Source organism: Coffea arabica, chromosome 10e (genome assembly GCF_036785885.1).
Source record: "Coffea arabica cultivar ET-39 chromosome 10e, Coffea Arabica ET-39 HiFi, whole genome shotgun sequence".
NCBI classification, from domain to species: domain Eukaryota; kingdom Viridiplantae; phylum Streptophyta; class Magnoliopsida; order Gentianales; family Rubiaceae; genus Coffea; species Coffea arabica.
Genome location: NC_092328.1, coordinates 2,742,243 through 2,765,221, shown reverse-complemented (window position 1 = coordinate 2,765,221; position 22,979 = coordinate 2,742,243). Strand labels below are relative to the sequence as shown.

Genomic DNA, 22,979 nt, shown 5'->3' with positions numbered 1-22,979 from the left:
TATACTGGTTGGGAAATGGTGGTAGTTATAGATGTAGCGACTAACCATGATTTTATTAACATCATCTTTTTACGATTTTAAGTTAGTCGGATGATTATCCAAGGGGTAAAAGAAAGGCGTTCAAGGTAGATTGGAAAGGAAGGAAAATTGGTAGAGCTTGAGAGTCCTCTTTATTGCATGGCGAGTAAGTAATAACTCTACTCTGAGTTGGATGATGCCTCTGTTAGCCGGGTTGGATCTTGGGGTCAAGGTGCTGTAAAGAGAAAAAACCCTTCTCCGGGAATTTGCTTCATTCCTTTCCGGCCTCTGCAGGACACGGCTCCAGTCCAGAGTGAAATGTTACATGGCCGGTGGGGAGCTATAGAGACTGTTCCAGTTCCATGCAACCCCTCAGATAAATAGTGTAATGCACCTTCAATTTCGTCTGATTATATGTCGAACTCTTCCAATCCAGGCTCCCCAGAAATCAAGAAGTCAATTTAGCAGTCGGGAAAAAAAATTGGGAATCAAGTGGCACATTGCAAATGGACATTTTTTGTTTCTCATTAATTAATTGTGATTGCTTGAAGATGCACTGTCGAAGTTATACTACTGATTACTCCAATGTCCTATTCACATTACAAACTTAGAGAATAGAGGAAAATTTCATGTTGCCTCTCAAGAAACATCTCTTCAATTTTTGTGTGTTAACAAGTGGCTGCTAAACTGGTGTAAGAGTACCAAGCGTACGAGATGAAAGTGCCCTCGGTCTCACACTATGCTGATGTTGCAATGTAACGGAAGAGTGCAAATTAATGGAGGGAGGAACAAAAATGACCATTGAATGATGGGTGCATCGGGGGTTACGCTTGGGCCTCGGTGCAGGCAAAAAAGCAAAATTGCAAATGCAATAATGTGTTAAAGAGAGAGTACGACAACCCGCCATGTGTCCCCATCAGTTGAGAATTCCGCTCCCACAGTCCCACGTCTACAAGTTGGACGATCATTTTACTTAATAAGTCATCGGATGGTAAGTGATCGTACTTTAACCAGTAAGTAAATAGTTAGGCAAGGTAACCTTCTGGCTTTATGGTTGAGATTTTCTCTCATCTGTTTCTACCTTCTCGTCATCTCAATTCTATCTGTAATGATCTTCCATTTTTTTTTTTTTTGTATTTTTGGCTTCTGGTTGAGGGTTTTTCTTGTTTTTGTCTGGTTCGATTTCAGGAGGAAGAATAAAGCTGATTAGTGGAAGAAAAATGGGAGATGATGGCAGGGCCTGTAGGAAGTGGGAGGAAGAAATTTACTGGTCCCATTTTCAGTCAGCTCAGTTCTTTCAAACTCTCTCTGGCCGTAATTATCGAAACCAACTTGTAAGTTTTTAGTCGCCCCCACCCCTCCCCCTGCGTAGTTTAGCTGCATTCTTTCAAGGGCTAAAGAAACATAGAAAAAAGATGCCTGCTGCTACTTGCCATGCATAAGGAGGGGACTGCTGGCACCTCCGGATTTGGATAATTTAACCCGTTTTCATCATCCAAGATAGAAATTGACTTGTAATGATTTTAATTTTTTTTTTCAATTTATCATTGTAATTATTTAAAAAAAAAAATTTTTGGTTGTTCATCTACAAAAAATAGGCTTTAAATCCTCACCCGTTTGTACATTTTAGCAGTACATTGGAAAAAGGAAGCAGTATATTCACATACCAGTTGGGATGAACAATGGAGAAGAAAATAAACTTGAGAACAACATGAGAGAAAATTTTCAATTTAAATACACTACATAGGTAGTATTATCTGTTCTCAAGAAAGTTGTACTTGTGAACCGTCACCATTAGCAGGAACGAAAACAAGATACACACACACATATGTTTATTTATTTATTTCTGTTCATCTGATTCACTCTCCCACAATCAAATTCAGTGCTCTAAAATTTGTGATTTGAACCAAACATGCAGGCTATTCCCCAAAAATTTGCCAACAATTTGAAAGAGAAGCTAGTAGGAGCCGTTTCACTCAAAGGTCCTAGTGGCCTTGAATGGAAGGCTGGATTAACAATGATTGATGATACACTGTATTTGAAAGAAGGATGGAAAAAGTTTGTTGTAGATCACTCTCTGAAGGAAAATGATGTCTTAATTTTTAAGTACGTTGGGGCTTCGCGATTTGATGTTTTGATGTTTGACTATCAAAGCTTATGCGAGAAAGAGAGTTCTTATTTCATAAAAAGATGCGAGAATGGAGGGACCGATGGTGGATGCAAAAGAAAGGATAATCCTACAGAAACTATTGAGGTTACTAATGAAGCTTCACACGACGTTTCTGAGTCTACCCCATCAAAAAGACCTAGAAAGCATGGTGCTTTGCCGCCAAGGTCTCGAGGACGGCAACGGGGAACATGTAGTAAGTATCTTAAGAGAAATCCAAATTTAGTTAAGAGCCTTGTGGTGCCGGATACATAGCTTAAAAGAAAAAGTCTATAATGGTTTCAATTCCTGTAGCACATCGTTGGTTTTAGATTGTTATAATGTCAAATGCAGTAAAAAACTCTTCACTCAGTTGTTGGGAAGAATCCAACATTTCAATGTGATGCTTTTTGACTTACTCTGACTTCAAAAAAAAAAAAAAAAAAAGGTTCCATCAATCGGAGTGTTTTTTCTGGCCCGGCGTCGCACAGGAGGCAAGTGACTGAGGAAGATAAAGATGAGGCCCTAAAGATGGCATGTGCATCAGCATCTGAAAACTCCTTTATAGTTGTCATGCGGCCGACACATGTTTACAGGGGATTTTATCTGGTAAACTTTTGCTGATAACCTTTCTTTCTGGTTATATACTTTCTTTTGAATGTACGTGTTTGTGTATTCCTATCTTTGAAATATGATTAGAATTGAAGATTTTAATTGTTTATATTGTAATGGCAGCAAATTCCTTCTGAATGGGCAACGAAATATATGCCGAACAGAAGCCAAGATCTTACACTCCAAGTGAAAGACAAAACTTGGAAGGTGAGGTTCTATAAGAGGGATTATCGTACAGGTGGACTGGCGGGCGGTTGGAAAAGATTTGTACATGAAAATTTCCTTGAAGAATTCGATGTGTGTCTGTTCAACCTTGTGACCGGAGCAGCAACAGATGACATAGTAATGGACGTCAGCATCTTCAAAGTGGTAGAGGGTGTGATTCCGGTTACTCGGCTGCCTCCGATCAATCTGAAGGGTAGGAAGCCCATGAAGATATGAGGGCAAGAATTAAGAAGGGCATTAACGTTTTGAGCTTGGAAGTTGGGTTTGGCTATGCTTAGATGTGTTTAATGCACCTGGATGTAATGCAGGCCTTTATTTTGAAGTATTTTCAGATCCGTTTAATGGTTTTTGCTTTTGCAGTGACTTCTGTAAGAGAGAGGGTAAAACTCTTCCATCCTTTTTCTTGTGTGTGCTTTTTAATCCATTTTGAAACAAAATATGCTGTATATTCTCTAGAACTTTACTCTTCATGCGTGTAGTCATCCTTTTCTTATCCTTTCCTAGCAGCTTGTATGGTTGGATCAAATGGACTCCCAGGTTAATTCTCCATTAGTTCTACATTTTATGGGTGACAGTAAATGGCGACATTAGCACTATATTGTCAGTCAGATTTGGGGACGCTGATCAGCTCGCCAAGTTTTCTTGTTTCTTTTTTCACCTTCAGAATATGCACTCTTATCTATGTTTGTTAAGTGGGTTTTAAGACGAGGAGTAGGTTTTAGTTTCATGGTTTTGTGGATTGAGTGAAAGAGATATGAGGTAACAACAACCTTTTTTCAAGTGCCTAAAAAAGCGATGGAGCATTCAAGTCATTTTGGAATGAAAGATCCATCAACCGCACATGTAAACTGCGAAGTGATTGTTGGAAAAGGACCCCCTAAACTGCATATCGCTGCAAAATTTTGCAAATGCATAATCCAAAATCCCTTGGGACATGAAATTCCACGAGAGAAAGATACAACGCCTTTATATTCCTAAACCAGCCTCGAAAGAAAAAGGCAATCATTAAGAATGCTTGTACCACAGAGAACTAGCCCATTTCCTCATCTGTAAATTCGCTGTTGCTTAGCTGGATGGCCTCTGACATGCAGCAAAGAGCTGCCAGCTGATAAAAGCCATCACCAAAGAGGTGAAAAGTTCAAAGCCTACTACTTTCGGTAACTGCCATCCCAAACCTCGCCTCAAGTAGCTGCAGCAATAACATAGTTCCATGAGGCCAACTTCAAAATTAAATTATGCAACAGATGATGCAGAAGAAAGCCCAATCTTTACGGAATTGTACTACTGCAATTCTCTAGGACTTATCTTCACTTGGGGATTGAAGAGTAGTTTAAATATTCATTCATGCACTCGCATTTGTTATGTAGAACCATGTCAATGTGGGAATTCAATTCACGCCCACCAACACTGAAAAATTAACATCCATTGATTTAAAAGTGGAGGAGGAAATAAGTGAGGAAAAAGCGAACCTCGTTATTGATGGCATTGTCGCAACAATCCCTGCACACGTGTATATGATAGGGATCAATGTCTTGGGCTTGTTCTTCCGAAGCCACATCAAAGACCCCAAAGCTGCAAGTGATATACTCAAAACCTGAATAAACAGAGAACAACACGGCAGGAAAAGGATTTAGTTCAAGGACTAGAAAAGTCTCAAGTACACAACTTTTCATTGTCTGCAAAATATCATGCACTCCAACATGTAATCCTATATCGCGACTGAACTTTTAACAATTAAATTATCAAGTACAGAAACTGATTACCAAATTTGCATTTGCTTCTAGTCCTTGCAAAATGTAGTCCCATGTGAACTCTAAACCTCTAGCACCTACCCAAAGGGGTGCCAACCTATGAAGAACAGAATCAGCAAAAGCCCACCCTGTCAACAGAAAAATAAACCTCGATGTTAAGAAAACGTGTAGCAAGATTAGCAGCTTTACTTTCTTCAGCTAAGTCATCATATGCAATTACAAGAATTAATACAATACATAAACTAAAATATGCCATACATGACATTTACACATACCAATCCCAAGACTGACACAAATAATTTTGCACACCATATAAATTGTTTATCGTATTAAGACATGCAAAAAATGAACTATTAGTGCAAAATCAAGAACATTTATCCAGAAATACAATGAACTATTTAGCACAAAATCAGGGTCATCTATCCACCACTAGATTTCATCCTATTTCATGAGTCATGTTTAAAGTTTGGAAGAAAAAGAAGACATGCTTAAACATGGTTGCTTTCATCAAGAACAAACAGCTGCAAAAGCGCATAATATACAGATATTGTAGGTAACTGAGGAAGTGATCCTAATAAACATATCAAGGGGTACATGAGTGTCCGATAAATAATCAGTCTAAACATGGAGTAATATATCCTTCTATGATATCATGATTTCTAACGACAAAGATGCTCAAATGCTAATGCTACATAAATTAGGATTATGGTAGTTTGTAAACACTGGATTATAAAAATCTAAATCTCTTTATTCATAAGGAAGTTATACTAAGTGTACAATCATCACACCCATTTTAGACAAGCTAGCTTGTTCTCAGCCTATCATAGTGAACCTTAAGAATTTCCTTTTTTTTCCCATTGTGTTATGGTAATCTATTGAGTTTGGAACAGAGAGAATTTTGTGACTATTTGGAATATGTAACAACATATACTATTGAAGAAAAGCAAGATCAATAACAATCCAGTCATGGCCAACATCAAACCCAATGCTCAATCAAATTGGTCCAGGATGAATTGTAAAAGCACTACCACTCTTTTCAACTTGAGTTAACATATCCAGTGATAGAGCAAATACATCAGTGTCTTGTAAGTCCAATTTCCTAGGTGAGAAGAAGAAAGAGAGAAGATAAGAGCTTCTCACATGGAGAAATTAAAGTTACTCACCCAGTCCAACAGCCTGAAACTTGTGATTTTGAGATATGTTCCTGTGGGTCAGTTGCGTCAAGGCAAAATAAAGCCCAGCAACATCTATAAACCCGATTAAAGCTTTCAATAATTCCTGGTCCAAAAGAAATTCATTGTTGTTAGAATAAACAAAAAACTGTCCGTCAATTTTTTTTAGAATAATCAGTATAAGAGCAAGGATGCGATTTGTTACAGCAATGAATGTTCCTAAGAAGGAATACAAATGGTCTATCCCCCTTTTATTTAAAAAAATAGATAAAACACATTAATATCGTTTTCACTTTCAGAATACAGTACAGATGAAACACATGTAAAAAGCATCAGAATGGGAATATGAACCAAGAATTACATATGTCATCATACAAGTCATCCTTTGACATATATAGTACGTGAATCAGACAAAAAGTAATGAGGCATAAAATACACTCAGTTTTGCACGTAATTAGTATACATATGAGACTTATTCTGAATCAGCTAAAAATGAACTTAGGGGTTTTTTCACCAAAAATGGAAGAAAAATTATCCGCCTGCGTTTTAGAGCTTGTAATCTGTAAAATTAAGCTACAAGATCCTGCAGTATGCATTAAAACAGAATGTCAACCAGTTCTTAACACAGTAAATCGCCAAACGTTATGAAAGAATACAATGAATTTGGCAAAAGATAATCCAAACAAAGACACAATCATCAAATGATCCTCCATCCACAACCTAAGCTCCACCAATAAGAGAATATATGATAGCATATAAGACAAAAAGGAAGAGAAATGCGGCGAAAACTACCTGATATGGATCAAAACTATCACTCTCCGATACTTTAAGAAATGTAGCCAGACAAACAAGCTGCGAAGAAAATGTTGGAAAAGAATGAAATGTTATCTTCAAAGTTCACATTTATTTGACAGGTGGAACTTCAAATTCACGTTAAGGATACGAGTGCACAAGTACTGACCTTTACGAGAGTTGTTCCAAGATAAACGACAGCAGCTTTGATGGAAGTCCCAAGCGTATCATACTCGGACCTTCACCATTTTACAGGAGAGTGTTTCAATTTGCTACATATACAATATCCCTAATGGGCCTTAACACAAAAAGCTTAAGAAAACACATAAAACCATAAATCTCGAATAAGTATCCACATCTCGCATGTCCTATCAAAAAACTTGCAAGTCCTTGGGGTAGAATCCAAAATCCACATACTAGTACTGACTCATCATTTTATAACTCCTCCAACTTTTTCCCATACTGCTAAGCAACTAGATATACAAAGAAAATTCATCTGGCCAAATACAATTGAACAACGAGTCATTTAATTTGGATTGTTGGCTTAAACAAAAGATATTACTCATACAGCAACTAAGCATAGCAAAAAGGTAAAATATAGAACAAATTGCATCTAAAGACTAGGTTTCCTTCAATGCTATGGCACTAACCTATTCTCATTCCCCTGGTTCAAACACAATTAATGTCAAATTAAAAAAAAAAAGCCCGATTATTGATATAATTATAGACTCCAACTAATTACTGTAAGCTACACAATTATGGATGTCTCGTTGAGTACACGTATCCCACTTGAACTAATAATCAAACTAAATCACAACCTCTAATTTTTTATAAAAAAAAATCCCAGATGCATAATGACAATTTAAGCTAATAACAGCTATGTTGTACAATTAATACAACATTTTAATTGAAAATATAAAACATGGGTTCGTTAAAACAGATCAAAGGGATACTCTAAACAACAGGGAAATTGTGATAACAGTAAAGGGAGATTGGAGAAGAAAACTCACAAGGGAGTAGCGGAGTAGTAAACGGCGTGAGGGCCGAACGTTAAAATTGCACAATTGAAGAAGTGAAACACCGTCATGTTCCCTCAAGAAAACCAGATAAGAGTGGAGTTGGAATCGAGACGGTGCTTTGGAATTTCGTTTTGCTGTTTTGGTGATCGGAGGTTGGAAGTTCAGACTAACGGTGATTGTTGTTTCTTGCAGTCCTTTTGGGTTGGGTATTGTTTCAAGATTGGACTGTCTGGTGTTTCAAGTCCAACAGGCTACAACTCGGCTTCTGGATTGTTGTAAGTTTTGATACTTGTAGATTTGACAGAGGAAGCCTCCAAGCCCATCATGCTTCTACTTTAATTCCTAGGCGAACCTAACTTGAGATAATGGGCTAATCGAGTCCATGCATAATGGACGGGAGATTTTCGAAAAAATATTTAAAAAAAAAAAAAAATTTGTCGGTAACAAAGAGACTAACATTAAATTATTAATAAAAAAGGTGACGATAGTTATAAAGTTTGTAAAGTTTTAAGCCTTTGAGTATCATATTCTCAAGTTAAATTTACCGCTGGAGGATGAAATACGTGGCCGTTTTGGATCCTGAAATTTTATTAACTTCAATCATGTAAAATTTGGAGAAGTATTACCACTAAGTTAGGAATAATAGGGAATAATGTATTATCTCTAGATCGTTTGACAAGGAGTTGAAGTCAACTTCTTCTCTGTTGGAATTACTTACCTGCACGGAAATGTGGGGGAAGACAAGATGTCAGAAATAATGAAAGACGCATTTATTTCGCAGACGACTGATCATTCTTAATTTGACCTTTTACGTAAAAGGAGGTTAGATCCTTTATCCTCCTCAAACTTGACCATTAGGAAATGGAATAATAATAAAAGAAATTACGGGGATATGATTATTAACTCCTAGAGAGAATAGTTTTTCGGTTAATAGATATAGTCGGAGCTGATGTGTCAATGGTATTTTTCTTACTTTTTTTTTTTTGAAGAATGTTTTGTCATTGTTTGAAAGGAAAAAAAAAAGGTTTTGATAAATAATTGAAAGGGAAATTAAGGACCATCTTACATACGTTTGGCAACTTAAAGATTCCTAAACCAGTTACCCTATCCATAGCATATGCTGGACTTAGGAACCAGTTTATCTTTCAACGAAGAAATCAGAATTAAATTACTAACTCTGAATCTCAGGTGTTTACCTCAAAATTAAATTATCTTAGGAACCAGTTTATCGCTAATGATTTACATCTTCCTGATGGTTTTACGTGCTTTTAAGATTAGTTATTCTTTCATTCCCAAGCAACGCTTGGATGCCATAATTAAGCTTATATTACTGTTTTCATTGCCTTTGTTTTCTTGAAAGTGGCATCATATATTTATATAGATATTATTGTCTTAGTAGATGCATTTTTGTTCTTTATGGTCGATAAAAGAAATGCCACTTGAACAATATTCTGCTCGGATTGACTTAATTGTTGACTAATTAATATCTGTCAAAGTAATTAGGATAAGCTAAAACTCTTGTCTCCCTCAAGGCTAAAATTTAAGACATTCGCATTTTGCATGCATGTTTTTATCCAAATCCTTGAATTTGGCTTACTTTACGCGGGAGAAAATGGAACATTTCATTTGAAAAACCAACTCATTGCCAGAGCGACAAGGATGTCGAAAACTAAACGCCCAAAAAAAAAGAACAGGGAGAAAGAAGCGCTAACCGGTTCAAAATTCAACTTTATGGATAGTGATGAGTAATATAATTAATTCCAATAATTACCATTTCAATGATTATATCAGGCTTAAAATAGATTTGGATGTCTAGCATCATATATTCCAAGTTTAGTGGGCGAAGAAAGTGACACAAATAGATTTCATACATCCTATAGCAGATAGGATGTTGAACAGTCATGGATATTTAGATGGTAGGATTCTTGATTTTTCTATGAGTAATGATGACAAAGATAAAAAGACACAAAGAGTACAATAGGTTTTTGGTGCGGCAGAAGGCATAAAATGTCCATCAACACATGACCATACCACGCTATATATTGATTTAGAAAATGACTTCAGTGGAATATATTACAAGTAGAATTGGACGACATTCCGCCCAAGAATCTTCTGTTTCAGATAATCCCGAGTTCTCTTCTGGTCTCCTCCTGCTGCCCTAGCGCACAATTATTCCTGCTTAATTAACCTTTTACTCTTGTACAATTTTAGCAGATAATCTTTTGTGACCGACTAAAAAAACTGATCATGCATATTAATTAATGGGAGGGGGGGGTTTTTTTTTTGGTTGGTTGGTTGGTCCTTAGGACTGAGACGGTCCAAAAATTAAATAGAAAGAGACGAAAGGTCATACATACTTAACAATTAGGAATAGCAGTGAAAAGAGAACAAATCCAAAAAAAAATACTGATGCAGTAATTTGGTTGGTTAAAATGTGGTCGTCAAGAAGTTTTTCAGTAAATAGTTCTGGCAATTTCTGTTTTAGTACGTATGACCTTACTTGAATCTACTAGTAATTTCCAGTTCAACAGAAACTATTGAAGCACATGGTGTGCATTAAAATGTGCAGGAGTTGGTCCCAACCTTTTGGTGAGGTTGTTAGTCATGAGTGTCAATCTACGTCAAAGAACTCCCTATTGATTGAGCTAGCTCATATGTATATATATATATACTAGCATGGCAGGGCAGGGCATGCAAGGGAAACTAATGCGCTGCTGCAGCAAAAGGCACCTTCCACCCTTCTTATCTTGTCTACGTTGTACCTGATTCGACTTTTAGACTTCAGTACTTGAAAAAAGAAAAGAATAAAGAACCTTCCACGGTTTGTTTACTTTCAAGAAGATCACACGCACTTATGGCGCGGCAGAGATTGGGAGGTCGAAAGTAGCAGACTATTTGTTTCTTCAGACCAAATATTTATTTTATTAACTGAGATAAGAAAGTACTACAGTAGACTGACTATTTTGTTTGGTTCGAAAGCTTTATTTTTTTTCTCCGAGCAAAATGGGTGGAGATACCAAAAATGTAGGAATATGGAGATTTCAGGAACAGGGGGAGATAGAATAACAACGTACAATAGATTTAGAAAAGTAATTAATTATTAAAAATAGTACGTAATTTTCAAAAAAGCACTCAGGCGATTGATGAGAAAATAAGAGTTCTTATTAGGATTAAAAAATAATACCATCTCTCATCATTATGAGAATATATCGTTTATATTTGTAGATAGGTTTACGCACAGGGAAACCATGTTGGAGATACGGAGGTCCCCTACTTTATTCTCTCTTTTTTCTTTTTCCTTCTCGAGATCAAGCTCAACCATATAGATATAGTCCACCTTCAGTTCGAGTTACTTGGATGTCAGGACAATATGGCACAGGTGGAAGACAGGCAAATCCTACACCAAGCATCAAATATTATTCCTTAGCCACAAATTTCCGCTTTCAACGAGTGCATCATTATTTCTGTGATTTGGACTTCGAGTGCTAACTCGACATTCCTTTGTGTTTTCCTCTTGATTTGATGGGCTGGTTGGTGGGGTTTATGGACAAGTATGGCTTCAAATCTTGCGTAGCACACGAGGATTACTGTTGTTTCTTCGACTTCTAGAAAATGAGATAAGTGACAACTAAACCTGCCAAGAATCTAGGGCTGCAAACGAGTCGAGATTTAGACTAATCGAGCCGAGTCTCGATTAAATTTTACCAAGTTCGAACTCGAGCTTGAAAAAAATAAAAAATAATTATTTTATTTTTAAAAAAATAAATAAAATAATTTTTTTCTTAATAAATAATAAAATATTAAGAATATATATGTAATTTTACTATTAAAATATATATAGACTTAAAATAAAAATATATATAGACTTAAAATAAAAAAAATAAAAAATATTATATATATATACTCGGCTTGCGAGCTAACGAGCTTAATATTTTGAGCTCGACTCGAGCCGTTCGCGAGCGGTCCGATTCGTTTGCAGCCCTACAAGAATCCCTATATATGGTTTCTTCTGCTTCTCTTGTCATTAGCGCAGGCCACAGGATGCCGGGTTTATCTGGAATGATGGGTGATATATATCGCAACTTCTTTGCACCAAAACCAGGATAACTTAGACACCACTTTTCGCATTTCGGTTGTTTGGATGAGATTTTTAACACGTACGATGCTTCTAATTGGAAAACCACAGCTCTAGTCGCTGAAAATGACAATGTTCTAGATCTGTTCCCCAGCATCTCAATTCTGTACTAGTCTTAACAATTTGGCCATTGAGCCGGTGTTGTTTAGCACTTACAGCCGAGCGATGAAATATTCATGTTTTACAGTTCCGGTTAGTCCAATCAGAATCAGAGAGAAAATATCATATTGTACTCTTTCCCCGACCGACAAGAAGATTAGTTAAAGGGTTAAAATTATTTTTCTCAGAAATTGGAAGTAGTCTAATGGTCAAGCTCGTTGCTCTTTTTTTTCTTTTCTTTGAATTACACCTTCTCTCTCCTTTTTTTTTTTTTTAAAAAAAAAAAATTTCTCTAACAGGATATATAGGAGTGGGATTTTGAGTTTCGCTTTATTTTAAAGAACTTTAGACATTTTCTTATACAAAAACACGACAAAAGGGTAAGGTAAAGATCAAGTCGAGGGCTTTGTTCAGCTAATCGGCCAAATTAAATGACATTTGTCCGAATAATAACCCAAAAAGAAAAACTTGGTGTTAGATAATGGATCAAAATATTGAGATGATCATTAAGCTACATGGATCTAAATTTATTGATTCATGAGGTTGGAGAAAAATGGTAACATTAATTAACTTTTGAATAGTCAATAGTATTGAGACTCTTCCAAGTTTTTAAGATGAAGAAGTTAGCTAGCCCTGGCTGGCTTTAGTTAGTGGGAAGATGCAGCTATCACGATGTCTCCCATCGATATCAATGAAGTCCCCCCAATTTTAGGTTCTCAATTATTGCAATGAAAGCATTTTACCATGTTACTTACAATGTGTTTTTGACCACCATGTTTTTGCACCCAAGAATCATAGTATATTATTTTCAGCCGGGGGTTTAGTTGCACTTGGAAACATATATGTAAAGACAAACGGCAGTGTTGGGGCTAATTAAGAAGATAAGACTGAAAGATTAGTACCCAGAATGCTGCATGGGAAGAACGACGTCGCGCCCGCGCCCGCGCCCAGCCCTAATAGTAATTTGTTTAGTCTCCCATGTAAATGTGTGATGTAATGTCGCGGCTCATGGCTCTCGTCAGTCGAAACGGCGTTGATTCCGGTGATTCCTTTCTTTCTTTTTTGTCTTCAATTCTCTTGTGTACCGTACTCAAGGAGAAGAAAGAAGAAGCTTACATTAATTCAAACTTCAAAGCAACATATATGTCTGTATCCTTCCTATTGCGAATTCCTAAGAACAAACTAATATTCTTCTGACCATTATAGCTGTAATTGCACACCTGTCTAAGGCAAGATTTGAGTATTAAATCCGTTAATGCATCATCGACTTATGACCGTCCCGCTAGTTGTGAAGTCCACCTTTATTAATTCACTGCTACTTTCATTAGTGATAGATCATGGTTAGGCTGTAAAAATCTCTTCATTTTGAAGTCTTGCTTAAGCTTAAAGAAAGAAATATACAAAGCACCTAGGAGGAGGTAGGTGGTAGATTGATTCTTGTAAACTAGGAAATGACGGCCAAGAAAATTAGGTACTATCATGTATGAGAGCACCTTCAAGATTGAAAGAAAGTTGCTTTTACTCCTTGTGAGGTATTTTAAAAATTGCGCGATTGAGAAATTGCTACGTTTTTCTTCGTGAACATATTTTTCAATCATCTTTTTATCTCATATATATCAAATCGCTACAGTAATTTTTCTACAAAAAAATCCAAAAATTGCAATTCAAACAAAGCTCACAAAAAGGAAAAAAAAAAAAACAAAAAGTTTTGCCCTTTCACAATTTTTGTCAAAAAAATATGTATAGGAGTAATTTTTAAAAAAAAAAAAATTCTGTTAGTTCCCATATGCACACAAAAATGCTTCCGTTCACGAGCTATAAAAAATTGGGTTCCATATATTACTGTTATTTAAAAAGAAAACAAGAACAAATTTGAACGACTCCACGGTTTAACTTCTTCTCAATTTCCTTAATTTGGCAGTTTTTTTTTTGTCAATGCTTATCCGCTCTGGCCACTGCCGAAGAAGACTAATGCATGGCTGGATCCGGTCCCTGGAGTACTACTTGAACCCCATAACCGTCTTAGCACTAGATGGAGAGTAGCCAGTGAGGCTAAAATAAACAAATGTAATCTTGGAAGTGAATACTACATTGAAAAACTAGTCTATATATATATATATAGTAACTTTCTTTTTGGCATGTCTAACAAAGGTTTGATCACCCAGAAACGTTAAGCAATAATACAAGATGCAGTTCTTCAAAAAGAGTTCCAGCATGCATGAAATCATCTTCATCTTCTTGTAGTCATTTGTTAGCTGTTTCATCTTTGAGCCATGATGTCAACGCTTCGAACCAACACTAAATCCAGTCAACTGGAGAGTAAATCGAACGTCCATAGATTTTACTTGTACACACACACACACACACACACACACACATATAGACTTTACTTCTTCAACCATGACAACAAAAATTAACCATCATCTCTCTACATTAACTAATCATCCGGTTAAAAATTAATTTACGCTTTTTTTTGTAATCGTTACATCTTTCGCATTAATTCTTGAAAACTGTCAACAGTTGCCACGAAAAAAGTGTCCAAAGATGAAGAAATTGTATGAAGAATTCACACCATTATTTGAATTTGAAATTGGTTTCCTCGATTCTCAATTGAGTAGAGCAACATAAAGGCCAGGTGTAATACATTGGTAGACTAGAGACATGTAGCTATGACCATGATTAGCAACTTCTTTGAGAAATTCGGTTTATTTACCACCATTAGATAATGGATATTTTCATATCAATACCAACTCAAAAACGTATATTGGAGAAGCTAATGCATTGATGGAAAAGGCATACAATTAACAAAAGGAAAGGAAATGCAACAAAAGATGATCGATGCAGGTTGCAACTTTCTCCAAATCAAAAGAAAAGGAGAGAAGGAAAACATATTTCGTTCATCTGGAATTCGGTCGATTCTTGCTCATTCTTCATGACCCAGTTTTGACCATTTTTTACTGTCAATTTTTACATTGACTGGAGCTTGCTCAAGTTCCATGTTTCAAATTCAATCGTACTAACCGATTGACCTCGTTAAAAATTTTGACAACAACTTGTTGTCCTAAAGGAGCAGAACCAAGAATAAAACAAAAGTTGTGGACGGGCATATTTACCATAAAATAAAGGGAAATGGTTGGACGGTCAGGGGAGATGAGAATTGAGATGGGACGATAAGGACAAGCACAAGGAATATCACATAGATGGAATATTAAGCAAAAGCACATCACAAACATTTGAAAACAGCGAAAAGCCAGCCATGCATGGAGAGACATGTTGACCAGATACTGTGATTATTATTATCATCATCGTCAGCCGATCGAGATCTTAACATTCCACAATCCAACACACACACACACACACACGATCGCAAAAGAGGAAATTAAAGAGCAAAGTGGATATTTATTTATTTATTATTATATAACGAATTAAATTTTGAAGTAGAATGAGGCTGAATATTTTGCACTTCCCGGAGAATCTAGAGCGGATCTGGCGCTGACCGTGGCTTTGGAAAGTATTAACAAAAAATTATTAAATACCCATCTAGGGAATGAAAAATTATTAAATAGGGAGGTGCTAAGAGTAGATTAGATGCAAGAATTAGTACTAGTATTAATTAATTTAGTGGTGAATTAATGAATGTATGTAGGAACATGGTAAAAAATAATATAACAAGCGAAGAGGATAAAGAATGAACCTATATCGATCGCCTGGACAAGGTCGCTCACGTGACAGGAACCATGTTGACGCCGAGGAATTTGGCCCGGGCTCGACAGGGTGGTGGAGGTGGACCTGACCCGGGAATATTTGGACACGGAGCGGGAATATTGGTGTTGGGACAAATTGCTGGAATAGACAAATACTAGCAGTTGGTTTTAGAGTATTTTCTCTTTCTGAGCGTGGACCAAAAATCACAACTACTCCCACTCCACTCCTTCAATCTTCGAGAATCTCCCACTTACTTGCTAGTTACTAGTACCTTTTCTTTTTCTTTGTTTGAGCCTGTTATTTAATACTATGCTACCGGGTGATCAATTTATGTACTTCAAGTTAATAGTAGATAGACATGAATAGTGAATAAAAAAGCTTGTTTATATCACCATTTTTTTCCCTTTTGGCAGACAAAAAGAACTATACATATGCACTAAATTTGACCACATCGACTTGTATATTTATGCAAACTAGCTAATTTTGGCTTGGGAATTAGATCATTTGTTCATTTTTTGTGATCATGGTTATAAACACATTCTTTTAGTTCATTTGAGATTGTAGGATTCGAAGAAAAAAAAAATGAAGAACTTAAATTATAGTCCTCTTAAAGAATTACTAATAAGCTTGATGTTTGCCACTGGTCCACCCCACGGCATTAGATTTATGATTGCACTTTGACCAATGAAAATATCTGGTTTACACACCAGAAATATATAGATTGCTGGGAGTATATTTAGCAGCGGAGCCAAAACTCGAGAGTTAAAGGGATCAATCATCCGACAACATACAAAAATGTAGTGATATATAGCATAGTTAAAATTAACCAAAGAATGTCTACGTTAATCATGCCTCTTTTCTAAGTCTAATGTGCTTTCAAGTTGATACTAATGTGCGTGAAATAGAAATATCTAAAGAATTTATTTTTGAAATGTCTTCCAGAATTAACTTTAAGTAGTCAACCTAAAATTCTGGCAATGATTATCAATTTTTTAGTTGTTGACGTTAGAAATTGCTAAACTTTCCGAGCTTAGGGATCGACTGATTTTTTTTTTTTTTTTTTCTCTCGTCAAAGGTTGAGAGGCATGCAATTGCGTGTGGCTCCGTCACTATATCACTGTATCTAGGGTTCGAAACGATCTGCTTGTTGCTAGTGTGCTGCATTAGATTAATCCATTATCCGTATAACAAACTGTGGATCAAATACATGCAACTAAAAAAAGTGTCATAAATTGCATTAGGAATAGAACAGGAAATTAAGAAGCCAGCTAGCGCGCTGCATGGTGGTCTGGAACTTGAAGGAGCTGGGCCAGATTCAGCAACATGTGAGTCTGTGGCCTCGTGTCGCCGAAGGTTCAAGCCATGCTCTCTGACATCGATCCATTCTCATCTCATCTATTGTCTAGACTCTTTAATCTGTACTTGTACATTTTCAACAGTTTTCTTTTGGAAAGAGAGCAAAATCCCAAAGGCCAAAAGGTTGAATTTTGGAGCTGATATTGTCTCTGAGATTGAAATAGTATATATGTTAAGCGGAGCCTTTTGACCTTAAAAAAGGAGATAATATGCGCGAGAGAAAGCCAAAAAGGTGGTACACTTTTGGTGATTCTAGATTTCCACGTCCATAATATTGCCATGGAAATAATTGGTCTTTGGAGTTTTTGCAACTTATGTCTAAGTGAACGGATCCAAAATCTCCGGCTCCAAGATTAAAATAGTACTCCAACCCTCATAACTAGCTAATTATGTATCTCTCTGATTAAAAGAAAAGTAAAATGTCTCCAAAGAATAAAAGGGTCGTTTGTTCGAATTTTATTGTTGATATGAGGACTGTATTTGATATAGGATCGGAAAAAACTCCTTTAAGTAACCTGTGACCCTGAAAGCATGCATTATTGATTGAGAACAAATCCATCGAAACTTTTTTCCTATCCAAAGAAATAGAGAGACAAAACCAGAATAGTGTTAACTTGATCTATACGATTTCAATGAAATGACCCAAGGGTTTCCACAACTACCAATATGGTCAACAAATAGCTAGGCTGGCAACAATTTTTTGGACTATGGCTAGGCAAAAAATAAAGGTTAGATGAACATGTAAAACACCATGTTTGAGGCTACACAAGTGAAGCTAGCCGACAGGAGTGCAAGATATATATGCATTATGGAGGGGCGTCAGGACTGGGGACTAATTAATAAGTGTAGGAGTGGAAAGTAAAAAGAAGCTTTAAATATGGATATTTCGCCCTGCTGCTCCCCCGGAAGCCTCTTTCGTGAAAAAACACTTAGGATTAGGAATATTCTAAGGTCAGGGGAAAACGTAAGAACCCTAAAACAAAACAGCATAGTCCCATAAAAAAACAAAAAGAGATTGGAATTAAATGAGTCACAATCCATCATCAGTGAGACAGGCGGGTATTCAATCCCGTTCTAATATTCCATTGGACAGTCCAATCCTCCACCCCATTCTCCTTAAGCCCTCCATTTCCTTCTCCCAACTGACCAGCCCTTTTGTTTTCTCGACTTCCAAGCATTCCCTGTTCAGAACCCTGAACCCACCGTTATAATTACATTTCTCGGTAACCCCTTTTCCCATCCTCGTTAGCAAGTGATAAGGTAAAAGCTACCCGTCCCTTGAGGTTTATCCGGTGCCACTGCATCCTTAAATGCACATTCTTACCCTTTCCAACAACTTTTCCTTGGTACCTTCCTTTCATCCACACATGCTCCCGAAATACATAAAAAGATCCCAATTTTCTGACTAGAGTCTAGAGGTAGTAGATAGACAGTAGTCCTAGCAATCCCTTCAATTCTCTACGCATTTTCTTTTATTATTCACAAGTATCGAACACTCTTAAGTCACTTCCTAAAAAAGCCTAGCTAGTTTGAGTAGTTTCTCCTTTCTCCTTTCCTTCGACTCCCTAGACAGTCAAGATAATCATGAGCCACTCATCATGATATAATCACAACTCTCATTCGCCTGCTTTTTGATCTTTCTCCAAGTTCCAAGCTTGTCCTGCCCCATCGTCTTCTTAATTTTTACACTTCAAATCTGCTTACTAGCACGGACTCCATGAGGAATACAGGCTCTAGTTTCCCTGATCTTTCTTTACAAATCAGTCCACCATCCTTGAGGAATTATGATATCAAAGAAGTAGGATACGAGATTGGATTGATGGTGAAAAGTTCTTATCCTAGTGACCGTAGCTCGACCACTGATTCCGGAAGCTGCGGAAGCGATTTAAGCCATGAAAATGGTGGGTTTGATCCAGAAAGGAGTTTAAGTTATCCTTCTGTCGATCCAACTTTGAGTCTAGGGTTCGACATGGCTGTTTCCAATCCTCTTCCCCTCCAACCTCCGAGAAATTTCCAAGCGTACCACCATTATCAACCTCAAATATACGGACGTGACTTCAAGAGAAATTCAAGAATGATAAATGGGCTTAAAAGAAGCGTTAGAGCTCCTCGAATGCGATGGACTTCAACTCTTCATGCTCATTTTGTTCACGCAGTTCAGCTCCTCGGTGGCCATGAAAGTACGTTTTGCAACAAAATACTATACTGACAGATTTCTTGCTACTGCCCTTTTGCTTTAGTTTAAATTTTCTTAAAGAGGAAGGCTAGGAAGGAAGAAGTCGCGAGACAAATAGTAACAGTACTGATCGACCTCTCATGCTAATACGAGAATTAAAGGCCGTTGATTTGCAATAACCTCTGTGTTCAAGAGAAGTTTTTTTCTTTTTTTTGTTCTAATTAGATGTACTGACAATAATTTTTTCGCCAGGAGCTACACCAAAATCAGTGCTGGAGTTGATGAACGTCAAGGATCTAACCCTAGCTCATGTCAAGAGTCATTTGCAGGTGGGATTACTGTGCTCAATCTTGTATTGTTTGAAAGCAAGAGGAACATTTATTCTTCCTTTTGATTTTATTGTTTGCTTCTGTACTCTTCTGATGTCTTAGTATTAGCGATATGAATGTGTGTGAGTGGGTTGTGGTGGACTAGTACACACGGTTAGGACAAAAAAGCATCTTGAGAATCGAGAGTAATCTTACCAATGTGATTTTCTTTTTCTTTTTTTTTTATCTTTTTTTCTGTGGATGTTCATGCAGATGTATAGAACAGTAAAGAGCACTGACAAAGGCGCAGCAGGACCAATAGGTAATTGGATTTTTTGCCTCAAGGACCCCAGTTTTTCTTCATTTCCATCTTGATTTTTGTTTTTGATCGAACTTGAGGATTTTTCTTTTTATTTTTTAAACTTAGAATACAATATGAGTCTAGTTTGGTATGGACCAATTAATAGAGTTGGAGTACATGTGAATTATTTGCTATTTGTCTGATAAAGCTAACGCAATGGCTCTATGATTGTGTGTTTTGCAGGGCAGACAGACGTGGTTTTGAGCCAAAGGACAGGGATGGCTGAAGTTGAGAGCCTTGAAGCAGGCGTGGAACTGTCTTGTGAGAAGGCCGGTTCCAACCCTTCTGCAAATTCAATCAATATTTCACTACCATCATCATCACCATCACTACCAACAACACTACACAATGCTCAGAGGTGAGTGAGCAGTGAGTTAGTGCATCTGAAGAATCTGCAGCAATTCTGTCTTTCCATTTTTGTTTTTTATAGTACTCCTCCAACTTTTTCAATTGACAAGCTACATAAAGCATATTCCTCAAACAAATGATTAACATTTGAAAGATTTTTGGTCACACATGAAAGGAATCTAATCATCAGGGCTAGAATGCAGGCACTCTTTTACACAGAGTCACACACTAAAACAGATGCCTTGCCTTTGGGGCTTTTTCGGGTCCAACATACTCCTGTGTTTGTTTCTTCTGATGCTGTATTTAGCAATGCAAGGAATCAACTTTTTTTTCTTCTCTTTTTGGTAGGAATAATAGTTTCAAATGAGCAAGGTAGCAATTCATCGGTCCTTTCCAAAAGAGAAAATTCAATAAACAAACAAATGGAGCAGGGTTCTGAGTTATTATGCTAGCCATATCCTACAGGATATTGGAATCCTCCGTTGCATTATTATCTGATGCTACTACAATTGTATTGTACCGTACCTTTAGACTTTAAGGATTTAGATGGTCCACGTACGGATTTCAAGGCACTCTAAAAGGTCAGGTAGTCGGTTCAAACCTCGATGCTATTTGTGTAGGAAAAGGATTCCAAAATACAACATTTCAGTTCAAGACTCCGGTGCCAATTAGCGTACCGTGCATGCGGCAGGAAGTTTGAAATCGAGTCATTAGCAAACTAGTTTACTTATTAGCTTCTAGTGTTGAAGTCTTTCGCTATTGGCTCGACTTGATTAGTTGGACTCTTTCATACAGACTAATTATGAAAGAATCGCAGATATGATCATTCAAAGTAATTATTTACTATCAGGAAATTTGCCAGCAAAGAATTGTACTGCAGAAATGAAGAAAATAGCATTTTACATGGATTAAAAGTTTGGATTAACTTTTTATATAATGACAGTGTAGTGAATTTTTTTTTTTCCACTAAACAGTTTTGGATATATAACATATGTGCATGATTTGAATTTCAAATTTAAATTTATATTATGTGACATGATCTAAATCTACGTCTATAAAAAAAAATGTACACTGATAGTATGACAGGATAGAATATAAAAAAGTTATCCTAAAAGTTTTATTTCTACTGTTGTCCGATATTGGAAAATGGACATGCCTAGTGGTAAAAGATCATGAGTTGTGTTCAACCATCCATCAAATTCCTGCTATTTTAAGTTTTCTTCAAGATCTTCACATCTGATTCTTGACATATGGCTGAACAGACCTTCATGTGAGTTACCACCAAGGACAAATATATGGTGCCACCCAAGTCAAGAAAATTCATTGAGATGTTATCAACATGGAGACAAGGACACAAAGGTAACTACACATGCATTACCGTCTCTCGAGGCAAAAAGTTTAGGCTCACATATTTTTTTTTTCTAATTCTTTAAGAGTTATATAAGTAGTATTAATTCTAACACATTGTTCCTCCTCTTTGATTGGACTTGTCTTAGGGTGCCGGAATTGATTCACTCCACCATATGTCCGGGAAGATGGAGAAGAAGTTAGATAGTAATAGTACAAATAGGTCAATGTTGGCATCTTCCGACATGCTGCTCAATCTTGAGTTCACCCTCGGGAGGTCAAGCTGGCAACTGGACCACGACGCAAATAATACTACTGACTTGACCATTAATCTCAAATGTTGAAACCTGAAAGCTACAACTGGAAACATTTATTAATCTGGAAGTATCATCATCAATATCTTCTAGGACGAAAGGCATTTTTATGTGCCGATCTTTCGATTTTGTCTGGAAGCAACAGGTAATTCCTAGGGGGCAAAAAAAAAGCAATGAGAAAACTAGTAGATGAACGTTTTTTGCAGTATTGATCAGATAGACAAATATATAGGTAGTTTATCTCTTATGTTGGAAAAATTTCTCCCACCACCACAAAATAAATTCCATGCCCTTGGGAATTTACGGTCGAAATTTCCTTGCCCACTTGCCTAAATTTCTTAATTTGAAAGTTTAAGGTGCATAACAGGATTTTTAATTTTGGTTTTTTTCAGACCCAAAGGTGAAGGAAGAGTGTGATGCTACAATTGCATTAGTGAGCGTAAACCTTGTTACATTGATCCGGAAAACAGTAGCCTCATCGCATTTGACCTAACATATTTCTTCTACATTTTCATCAAGTAAAATAAAATGGTCAACAGATAGTGTCAACTTTCCTTCAGAAATAAAAGTTCAGAGATAGAAATAGAAGTTCTAAAGTCTAGATAGAAATGAAAAGTTCAGCGATTCAATATATATGGAATAAAAAAAAGTGATTAAAAAATGTGTTCAAAAAAATATATTTCCAAAATCTGCCTACAAAAGTTTTCGGTTTTTGAGGTTATTAAAATGTACTATAAACTTCGCGTTCCACGATTGAATTGACTCATATGAAGTTGAATTCAAGTCGAATTATATTATTATGAAATGAACAACAATAAAGATGCATAGCGCTTAAAAAAGAAAGAATGAATGACATTGTTTGGAAGGGATAGTATAGTTTTGGATAGAGTTTTTGTAAGTCCATGGTGCTGCAGATTTGGTACATTATTTGCATAATTTTGGGCTCCGAACTTTAGTCCATGGTGAAATTATATTTGACCCTTCGGACAAATTTTTTTCCAATGTAATCTTTGACCGCTATAACCTAAGAAGACCAGTCTCCCCCAACTGTTGGTGAACACTCATCTTCGCTAGGTGGCGGTCGGCGCACGGACT

General features: G+C 36.6%; 3 protein-coding genes across 5 annotated transcripts; 2 read left to right on the top strand and 1 right to left on the bottom strand.

Annotated features, from left to right (window-relative positions):
• The first annotated feature begins 855 nt into the window (after positions 1 to 855).
• LOC113712137 (B3 domain-containing protein REM16-like) lies at positions 856 to 3,469 on the top strand. 3 transcript variants are annotated; one of them, XM_072067613.1, is made up of 5 exons: positions 856 to 1,009; positions 1,207 to 1,352; positions 1,937 to 2,381; positions 2,613 to 2,773; positions 2,900 to 3,469. In XM_072067613.1, exons 2-5 carry the CDS (start codon positions 1,239 to 1,241, stop codon positions 3,215 to 3,217), a joined length of 1,038 nt encoding a protein of 345 aa, XP_071923714.1. In that variant the 5' UTR covers positions 856 to 1,009; positions 1,207 to 1,238; the 3' UTR covers positions 3,218 to 3,469. The 3 variants fall into 3 exon arrangements, with proteins under 3 accessions (XP_071923714.1, XP_071923715.1, XP_071923713.1); XM_072067614.1 differs by having other exon boundaries at positions 955 to 1,031; XM_072067612.1 differs by having other exon boundaries at positions 955 to 1,052.
• Positions 3,470 to 3,860: 391 nt separating this feature from the next.
• Positions 3,861 to 7,990, bottom strand: LOC113712368 (uncharacterized). Its single transcript, XM_027235762.2, has 7 exons — positions 7,727 to 7,990; positions 6,886 to 6,955; positions 6,717 to 6,776; positions 5,916 to 6,030; positions 4,765 to 4,880; positions 4,471 to 4,595; positions 3,861 to 4,190 (listed from the first exon to the last, which is right to left on the bottom strand). Exons 1-7 carry the CDS (start codon positions 7,801 to 7,803, stop codon positions 4,067 to 4,069), a joined length of 687 nt encoding a protein of 228 aa, XP_027091563.1. The 5' UTR covers positions 7,804 to 7,990; the 3' UTR covers positions 3,861 to 4,066.
• A 10,150-nt stretch (positions 7,991 to 18,140) lies between these two features.
• On the top strand, positions 18,141 to 22,013 carry LOC113712366 (probable transcription factor KAN4). The gene is made up of 6 exons (XM_027235760.2): positions 18,141 to 19,210; positions 19,459 to 19,535; positions 19,788 to 19,836; positions 20,059 to 20,233; positions 21,486 to 21,582; positions 21,720 to 22,013. Exons 1-6 carry the CDS (start codon positions 18,748 to 18,750, stop codon positions 21,912 to 21,914), a joined length of 1,056 nt encoding a protein of 351 aa, XP_027091561.1. The 5' UTR covers positions 18,141 to 18,747; the 3' UTR covers positions 21,915 to 22,013.
• Positions 22,014 to 22,979: the final 966 nt, after the last annotated feature.

Excerpts from the sequence above, each read along its gene's own strand:
- LOC113712137 (XM_072067614.1), top strand. The coding sequence starts at position 1,007 with ATGGTAAGTGATCGTACTTTAACCA. Across the intron at positions 2,382-2,612 it reads ACGGCAACGGGGAACATGTA|GTTCCATCAATCGGAGTGTT; the intron begins GTAAGTATCTTA and ends AAAAAAAAAAAG. Across the intron at positions 2,774-2,899 it reads TTTACAGGGGATTTTATCTG|CAAATTCCTTCTGAATGGGC; the intron begins GTAAACTTTTGC and ends TTGTAATGGCAG.
- LOC113712368 (XM_027235762.2), bottom strand. The coding sequence starts at position 7,803 with ATGACGGTGTTTCACTTCTTCAATTGTGCAATTTTAACGTTCGGCCCT. Across the intron at positions 6,956-7,726 it reads TACTACTCCGCTACTCCCTT|GTCCGAGTATGATACGCTTG; the intron begins GTGAGTTTTCTT and ends AAAATGGTGAAG. Across the intron at positions 4,191-4,470 it reads ACAATGCCATCAATAACGAG|CTACTTGAGGCGAGGTTTGG; the intron begins GTTCGCTTTTTC and ends TTATTGCTGCAG.
- LOC113712366 (XM_027235760.2), top strand. The coding sequence starts at position 18,748 with ATGAGGAATACAGGCTCTAGTTTCCCTGATCTTTCTTTACAAATCAGT. Across the intron at positions 19,211-19,458 it reads GCTCCTCGGTGGCCATGAAA|GAGCTACACCAAAATCAGTG; the intron begins GTACGTTTTGCA and ends TTTTTTCGCCAG. Across the intron at positions 19,837-20,058 it reads AGGCGCAGCAGGACCAATAG|GGCAGACAGACGTGGTTTTG; the intron begins GTAATTGGATTT and ends TGTGTTTTGCAG.